This window comes from Solanum tuberosum, unplaced genomic scaffold (assembly GCF_000226075.1).
Source record: "Solanum tuberosum cultivar DM 1-3 516 R44 unplaced genomic scaffold, SolTub_3.0 scf00467, whole genome shotgun sequence".
In the NCBI taxonomy this organism is placed as follows: domain Eukaryota; kingdom Viridiplantae; phylum Streptophyta; class Magnoliopsida; order Solanales; family Solanaceae; genus Solanum; species Solanum tuberosum.
Window position 1 is genome coordinate 405,885 of NW_006239388.1, and position 9,069 is coordinate 414,953.

Here is a 9,069-nt window from a genome sequence, read left to right on the forward strand (position 1 = left end):
GGTATATATATATATATATATATATATATATATATATATATATATAATTAACATCACTTTTACTTGTTGTTGTAGTAGGTAAATTCGTATTATTTTCATGATAAGTTTAAGTTCTGAGTATTGTCATTATATTGTGTAAAAATAAAAATTATATCATCAGATTAAGTTCACTTAGAAGAATAGGAACTTCGTAGCAAGTCTGATATCATAATCAGAAAAATAGAAGAATAACTGTTACAATAGTTTAAATTGACGTTATCATGGAAAAAACTCTGTCATTGTCGTCAGTGTAAATAATTAAATTCTTTCGAGATATATATTAAATCTCATATTTTAAACAAAATTTATTTATAAATATTTTTTAGTGATCTGATAGTATCTTTCGATGCAGGTGTTACTTCATTTCTTGAGAAAAAATCCATGTCATTTTCCAATAAATGTGATGATCAAAATCATGGAGATCAAGAAGATGTTTTGTCTGATGATGGGACACATCATGAGGCTATATTAAGGGAAAAGAAGATTAGAAGGCTTAACATGGAACAAGTGAAGACACTTGAGAAGAACTTTGAGTTAGGGAACAAACTTGAGGCTGAGAGGAAAGTGCAACTAGCAAGAGCTCTAGGCCTACAACCAAGGCAAGTTGCCATTTGGTTCCAAAATAGAAGGGCAAGATGGAAAACAAAGCAATTGGAGAAGGATTATGATGTTCTCAAGAGGGAGTTTGATGCTATCAAGGCACAAAATGAGGCTCTCCTAGCTCATAACCACAAGCTTCATGTAGAGGTATGATGTTGTTTTATTTTATATGACATTCTTTTTTTAGATTTTTTTAAATTATATTTGAAAATTATATAGTCTTATACTTTTTGATTTATTTTTTATTGTAGGTTTATATAGTCATGTCAATGTCCTGTCATATTAAGACCACCGATATTAAGGGTAGTTTTCTCTTTTTAAAAAAAATTATGTTCATTCTAACACCATAGTATAAAATGAAAAGAAGAGATTCCCTCAATTTATGTTGCGGTGATCATTGACTAGGTACAGAATTTAAAAGAAAACAAAGAATTTTTTGTCTTAAATAAACTATAACTGTTTGTTTGGTTATTAATTATTTTATTAAAGGAAAAATAACAAAGTTTAAAGTGAAATTGTTTCTCAATAAATAGATATGACAATATTTCAGAACAAACTAAAAAGAAAAACGTACATATGTATACTACATAATCGAAACTAAGCGAGTACTATTTTTAAATTTCCCAATTTGTTGTAAGATAACAATGTTCAACTTCTATGATTAAAAAAAAACTTCTTTTCTAGATGGAAAATGTGAAACAAGTCTAAAAGGGTGTCTAGTATTTCTTAAAACATGAACAACAATGATATGTATTTTTTATGATCTATTTGTTATTTAAGCAAGTATTAATTATCATACTAGAGTGGGATTTACACAATGTACACTTAAAAAAATAACATATGAATTTTCTTGTCATTAAAAAAAGGCAAAGGGGCAAATATACCTCTTAGATATATCTCTTGTTAAAAAAGAATACATATATATCATTCTCATCTAACAAATGGTGCATGTATACCCTCATAGTCTAATAAATTGTATACATCCACCCTTTTTGTTAACATATTCAATTTTAAAGAATTCTTAAAATTGGTTTTTAAATTCCAAAATACCACGTGGCTTCAAAATATTACCTCATTAAAAAAATTTATATACTCAAACTTGGCCCAATTAAAAAAAATGTAATTCTTCATCTGTTCAAATTCAATCCAAATCCATTTTATAACTGAGTAGAAAAGGAATCTGATTTTTTTTTTTCATTTAGGTCTGTTATAGAGATTTAAAAAAGAGGTGAGATAATTTTTGAAAGTCGCATGATATTTTTAAAATTTAAAAATCAGTATTATAAATTTTTTTTCAATTAAGTGAATATAGATATGTCAATGAAAAAGAGAAAATATGCATCATGTTAGACAACATGGATATAATGTATCATATTTTTAACCAGAAATATATCTACTCTAAATCACAAAATTGAAAAATATATTTACCTCTTTACCCTTTTAAAAGAAAACAAACATTGGCTATTTTGATGAAATAATATGCATCTTTCCTCTGCTGTGGATTCCAATCCATGATGTGCATGTTTTTCAGAGAAAAATTAAGAATTTTTTGCCCATGTTCTCTTCAGTAGATCCACTGATTATGATGACTTAAAATAATTGATCAATAAACTTAAAAAGAATAAAAGAAGGGGGGACACATCTTTTTTTTTTTGGAAAAAGGATCTAATATATTTTTTTAATTTTATCATTTAGAATTGATAAATTCCTTGTTATGAAAGTATATATACGCTACCGTTATAAAGTAAATCACATATACTTCTATCATTATAAAAGTATCTCAAATATATCATTTTATCTAAAGGAAGTGAAAAGAATTAATCATAAATTTATTTATTTTTAATTTTTAAAATAAATCATGTAAAGGTATACATGATCCTTTTTCACATGTGATTTTTTTTTTTGACTTCTTTGATTATTGTTATTTTAGTTTATAAATTTTATTTTATGTTTTTATTCTTTAGTGTAAAAATATGAAAAATAAAAAAAGTGTGAATAGAAAAAGAGAAAAAAAAAAGAAAATAATTGTAAAACTAGTTTTTTTTACGGCTATATTGTAATTTATTTTTTGTATCTGTAAAACCTTTGAGGCATATATATGATAAATTTTAAAAATGTTAGTGAAAAAAATACATTTTTGACCGTCAAAATAATAAATTTAAGTTGACCGTTGCTACAAAGAAGCAAAAAAAAACTTGTGAGAAGGATCAAATATTACATGAATGTTTTTTTAATAAAAAATTTTAAAATTAACTTTTTCACTTCCGTTAGAGAAAACGGGTATATGTGAGTCATTTGTATAATAGTAAGGATATATATGAGCTACTTTTTTTAACGAAGATATATTAACTCTAAATGACAAAATTAAGAGGTATATCAAACCCTTTTCCTCATCTTCTTTTTTAATTCCCAACTCGATGTTTAATATTCACACTTATATTTAACTAAATCAAAGTTTACGTTGAAAAAATTAACATGAAACACATCTTCATAACTCTGACTTCTAATCACAATAACACCATCATCAACCTTTCTTTTCTTTTACGGTAATATTCAGGTCAATTTTTGCACACTTAAATTATAATATATATAATTAGTGACTGACCCAAAATTTTAGAATATAGGTGTTCAAAGTTTTTAATTTAGAGTTGCAATTTCTTTTAGATTGGGTGCTCAATCATTAGATCTTTGTATGTTATTAATTACTCCACAGAAAATTTTGTGTGATCTCCCATTAGCATAGACACCAATTTTCATTTTATTTGATAATGGTGTTTCGATCAACTTGCACATAATTATATAATAAGATATCTACTATATATCTCCTATAAATACAAATAATAAACAATCTCAAAGAACAATTTTACCTACTACATTGACTACTAGACGTTATTTTACCATCTAATGCTTCATCATCAATTTTTCTTTTTGATTTACTATATTAATGTAATATTAGTGGTAGGTCCATTATCATACATAATATTTACGATCTCATATCAACACAGAGATAAACTTTTATTTTCTTTTATAATGGTGTTTCGTCAATTTACACATATTTCGATTATATTATCATTGAATCTTTATGATATATCTTTTATCAATACAATCATTGAGCAATTTCAAAAAAAAAATCATATACTTTATTGACCGCTAAATAATTACATACATTTCTATATTAATTAGATCAATATTGTCTCCAGATTATGACACTGAAAAATGGAAAGGGGCCAACAGAATCAATCAATTTGAACAAGGAGACAGATCAAGGTTCAATTTGTAGTACTAGAAGTGAAAATAGCTCTGAAATTATCAAGCTGCAATGCAATAATATGAAATTAATGGACCAAACTGTCAAAGAAGAAACTTTATCCAACATCTTCTCTGGAATTGATGACAATTCTGCTGGATTCTGGCCATGGCTTGATCAACAACCACATTTCAATTAAAAATTTCAAAAAATAAATAAAAATTTATAAAAGGATTTATAGCTTGATACGTTTGGTTAAAATTTGTCCGAGATGAATTCAGAATTTTAATCATATGATGATTTTTTAATTATAAATTACTATATTTTTTAAATTTTGGTGTATTAGAATGTTGTATCATGTATGAAATTAAAAGTGTCTATCAATATTTGTTTGTCATAATATAATTATAATGTAATTATAAGCGTACTATTTCACAAATATAATTACATAGCAATTAAATTATGTAAAATGGAAAAAAAAGTTTAAAAAAAATTAAGTAACCTTTTAGTTACATCATGTAATTGCACCCAAAATTCCCAAAGTGGATTGAGAATTGAAAAGTGTAATTTCACCATTTCAGTTATATTTTAATTTTCCTCTATTTTGATAATTAATTGATCAAACAAATACGCTAAATTGTGTAATTGCATTCAATTACACTCAATTTCAATTTACCTGTGATTTTTCAAATAGGCTCTTAAAAAGAGGGAATTGAAGAGGAGAATCAGGTGGGCGAGCATTAGAAAACAAGTCACAATCAAAAGTTTCTCTCTGAGACTCTGATATTCACTTTAAAGTTCAACTAATTTAAATTTGTATCGGAAAATCCTACTTTGGAGAATAAAGTACTTCCCCTGCCAAAGGTTATTTTATATCAAGGACTTAAACTCGAAACCTCTGATTAAGAATGAGGAATAAAATATTTTCTAGTAAAGGTGATTCCATATCAAAGTCAAACTTGAAACTTCTGATTAAGGATAACCGAGTAGGAGAAACAACACCTTTGGATTGTGAAATAATAGGGAGAAATCATACATAGTCTTGTTGACAAACTTTCCTATTGCTTAACTATGTAGATAAAATTTACAAAAGAATAAAAATATTGCTAATTAAGCAAACCTTAATATATTACAAGGTGTATCTACTAGCTAGCTTAACATATAGTGAGTTCCAAAAGCCACAAACCAAGTGTTCATCAGGAATTTATGCAAGCTGGCTTAACATAAATTTATTTACTTTGTGATGCTCCCTCTATTTCATATTTTAAAATAATTTAATTTTAAATCGTATATTCTATTTTAAGTCATATGGTTTTATAATAAAAAAAAGTTAATTATCATATTTTTGAGACTACAAGTTTCAGAAATAATTTATTTATCTCCTAAATTATGTGCTCAACAAAACACCACCACTAAAAATAAAATAATAAGAATGTCTTTGTTCGCGGTAATTGTGATCTCTAGGGAGAATCAATGACTGCATCAAAAATACAATGCTAATACATCTGAGACTTTTTAATTGATGAGTTGTAAACACTGAGCTTTTTTCTTATTGGAAAAAATATATATTAGATTAATGAAGAAACTGTTGACACTTGGCACATGCCAGTCGTGTCAAAGATTAGAAGATAATCAGTGCAATAATTCCATTGTTAATAGCAAGCAGATGATGTTATACCTCAAATAAGGCTAGGATTATTCTGAAATTTCCTATACTATTAATAATATAATCCAACATGACATGTTAGTTGCCTATAGAGAGTGCTCCTTAATTATTGAACTCCCAATTTTGTTGACAAAAGATGTTTTTTTTTTTTTTTTTTTTGATGACAAGGGAAAACCGCAGCCGCTACCCTTTGGGTGCGCACAGGGTAAAACCCCCGCTCCTATGCAATAGCTCGCAAACCACATAGGAGAGGTAACCCGCACTAGGCAAGCCTGGTGCGACGAGCTCGACCCAGAAGGCAAACCCCTTGCTTTCGCTGGCAAGGGGTTTCGAACTTGAGACCTCCAACATGGAAGTCCCAAGCCCAAACCACTGGGCCACCCCGAAGGGTACAAAAGATGTTATGTCACAGCAATAGCCTATGACACATATTGTTATGTTTAACCCAACATATCCCGCGAATTTGTCTTTTGAGCTACATTATCATCAAATTCCAAAGTAGATGTATGTATTATATGAGTTTGTGTAATATACTTTTATTTAACGCTCTTCAAACTTTCTTTTTTCAATTCATATCAATATGAATTCATTTAAAATGTCACATGCATCTTTTTCAAAAGTTAATTTGGCAACCTTAAAAAGCTTGTCAACTCTTCTCTTTAACTTGTCCTCATCGGCCCACCCTCCTTCATCGATATCACGCATTACTAGGAGAATCTAATAGGTACACCTTGGTAAATACTAACAACTGTATAATGTATAGTTGTATACATAATAATTACAGTAGCTTAAGTTTGTAAAAATAAAAATGAAAATGTCAAGGTAATTCTTAATTGCTGGTTTAGTTACTCTTGTGTAGTGTAGTGTAAAAATTCCTACTGGGGTTTGGGTGGCAAGTTCATTCTACTTCCGCCCCATTTTATGTAGTAAGGTTTGATCAGATACGCAGTTTAAGAAAGTAAAGAAGATATTTAACATGTAATGGGAGCAGTTCCCACACTAAGAATGAAATATCAACACATAAGGACTACATAGAAGTCAATTCCATGGAATAATTGATTAAAATATGGTCAATAACACATTCCTAACAAATGGACTGTTCTAATTTCATGAGTTTTGACACACAACCCACTTTAATAATACTCTCTCTGTCCCAATTTATGTGATACGCTCCCTCAGTATAAAGAGGCAGAGATCGTATACAGCTTTCCATAAGAGTCGCCCGAACTTATGTTTTCCCACTTGATCAAGGAAAACATTTCATCCTCTGCAGAAAAGAATTGTTTTGGGTTGGTTGAATAGAATATCAATGTTTCTCTGTGTAAAATCTAGTTTAGTTTATATTATGAGTACCATACCTGTTTTTCTATTTCAACTGATGCTGCAGAAAGTCTTCTTTTTAACGACGACCTCTCGTCTTCACAAGTTTCCATCTTGGTGTCTAAAGCAAAACAAAAGAACATAATCCAGACATAAGATGGAAGATATACAAGCTAAGAACTCTATAAGAAAGAATGACTTTTGCAACTGACCTATATTCATTCCACAGACAAAAGAGAGGATGTAAACAACACATTGTCAAAGACTGTACCTGATTCTCCATAAAAGCATACCATCCTCCATTGTTTTCATGGAGCACCTTTTTTATTTTGAAATTCTTGTTATACCGTTTTTGGGAGCAAACAAATAACCTAGATCTCCTTGGTAGATATTGCCTACCTCTACCAAGAATAGCATCGGTTTCAGGTGAATACAACTAAAAAATTCCCTCAGAAAAGCCTAAGGTATAATACATAAATAGATGCTCAAACTTGGTCTCAGCGGCAAGTAAGCACTCCAACTTTGAGAGTGCACATCTAGATCTAGGCACCTCAACTGGCAACTAAGCACTCTAACTCGTCCCACTATCTCATGGACACCCCACGCTGATGTGGCACATAAATTCTAGCGGCGTCTAGATGATCATTTTGTAAGTTGGAATGTTCAACTGACCCGGTGAAGATGAGTTGAGGAACCTAGATGTACATACTCAAAGTTGGAGTGTTTAGTTGTCAGTTAAGGCCAAGTTAACGTGTCTATGTATGTATTATCAATCATGCGCTCAAAGATCAATTAGTTCACTCATTGAATACACCAATCTTACTCCAGTCTCAAATGATGCTTTTGGGACCAAATGAAGTCCTGCTATCTACAATAAGGACCTCCAGAATCAGTGTGGCCTTTTTCCCACTTTTGGAACCCTTGCTTTTAACTATTTGAAAGGACACTTGAGAGTCTTTTTTGATGACTCCTAGATGTACCTTTATCACCTTTATGGCTAAGGTAAAAGTTACTAGCACCATGACTTTGTAAGCCAAAAGAATTCCACCTTGACCAGAAAAAAAAAGGGGAGTCAATCCCTTGCCTAAATAGACAAGTTCTGTGTTCTTGGCATAGTACGTCTTGTGAGATGAGCACTTTCAGATCTATTTCCAAAGAGACTATCAATCCACTGAGAGACTATAAAATTCATGCATGCTCATTCTTTTGACAGATAAATTTTTTAAATGCACAAGTTGCAATGACCAAGGCTAAGTAGGTACTGTGGTTTCAGAAAGAGTTAGTGACATGTCAGGTAATGATGTGGATATTAGAAGAATTAAAACAAAGGTGAAAAAGTAGAACGTTGTCTTACCATAATAATATGTTGAGTGAATTGTGATGCGTTCAGTAGGCTGAATAATGAGAAGAAAGACTATTCAGTAAAATGGCAAGCTTTAATCTGGAAGAAACTGCCAAAAGATTAGATGAAGTAAATAATATTACTTAAAAACAAATAGAAAAGGCAGAGAAAATGAAAGAGCATACGGAAAAGTATCTTTTATGGAGCAGGATACATCACTATACAAAATTTCCAAACGCTTGGTTGCGGTATCTTTTACCTCCTTTCATAAACTAGAGACAACAACTAACCAATTTGTCAGCATCTTCTGCATGATTAACTTGACAAACCATAAATGGAGAGGGCTGACCACTAATTTGGCCACAGAGAAATGCTTACACTTTGAATTGGTCCTTAGCAATTGATGTGTCAATTACATCTTCAATGTTTGAGATTTGTTATAGAGTAGGTACATGAACCCCCCACCCTGAACTCCAAATTCCGGGCATGCATATTTCCAGCAGCTGAACTAATGGCAGAAATGGAGAAAGATCCTAAAATGCAAAAAGAATAAAGAAAAATACAGTACATATTAGCGATGATGATGTTCTGTATACACCATCTTACCAGAACCACCATCCTCCAACACCCTACTGTATCCCACCCCTCGACTTCCTTTCACCATCCAAACTTCCTAACCTTTACCACTCCAGTCCCCCTTCCCCCCAACCCCCCACTTACAATGCCACTTCCCACTTCCTCTAAACCATCATAACCCTCCTTTGCTGCATCCCCTGGTAGCTTCCAGCAGTTGCCAATGATGATGCCCTCCCCAACATCCATTCTTCTTCTTCATCTCCTCCTCTGCCCTCCCCC

The 9,069-nt window shown here is 30.9% G+C and overlaps 2 protein-coding genes across 4 annotated transcripts in view; one reads left to right on the forward strand and one right to left on the reverse strand.

Annotated features, from left to right (window-relative positions):
• LOC102581280 (homeobox-leucine zipper protein ATHB-13) overlaps positions 1 to 4,232 on the forward strand; it is a 5,239-nt gene extending 1,007 nt beyond the window's left edge. Inside the window, exons 2-3 of the mRNA XM_006363875.2 lie at positions 392 to 786; positions 3,840 to 4,232. Of these exons, the coding sequence (XP_006363937.1) occupies positions 392 to 786; positions 3,840 to 4,085 (641 nt within the window). The 3' untranslated portion in view covers positions 4,086 to 4,232. The remainder of the gene's footprint in view (positions 1 to 391; positions 787 to 3,839) is intronic.
• Positions 4,233 to 6,558: 2,326 nt separating this feature from the next.
• The window catches only part of LOC102578739 (peptidyl-prolyl cis-trans isomerase CYP23), a 6,614-nt gene continuing 4,103 nt past the window's right edge, over positions 6,559 to 9,069 (reverse strand). The window contains exons 6-8 of one of the 3 annotated variants that reach the window (XM_006363868.2): positions 8,227 to 8,266; positions 6,911 to 6,993; positions 6,559 to 6,819 (exon numbers count right to left, since the gene is read on the reverse strand). In XM_006363868.2, the coding sequence (XP_006363930.1) occupies positions 6,799 to 6,819; positions 6,911 to 6,993; positions 8,227 to 8,266 (144 nt within the window). In that variant the 3' untranslated portion in view covers positions 6,559 to 6,798. Of the gene's footprint in view, positions 6,820 to 6,910; positions 6,994 to 8,226; positions 8,324 to 9,069 lie in introns of those variants that run through there. The other 2 variants (XR_001471881.1, XM_006363869.2) reach the window with 2 other exon arrangements.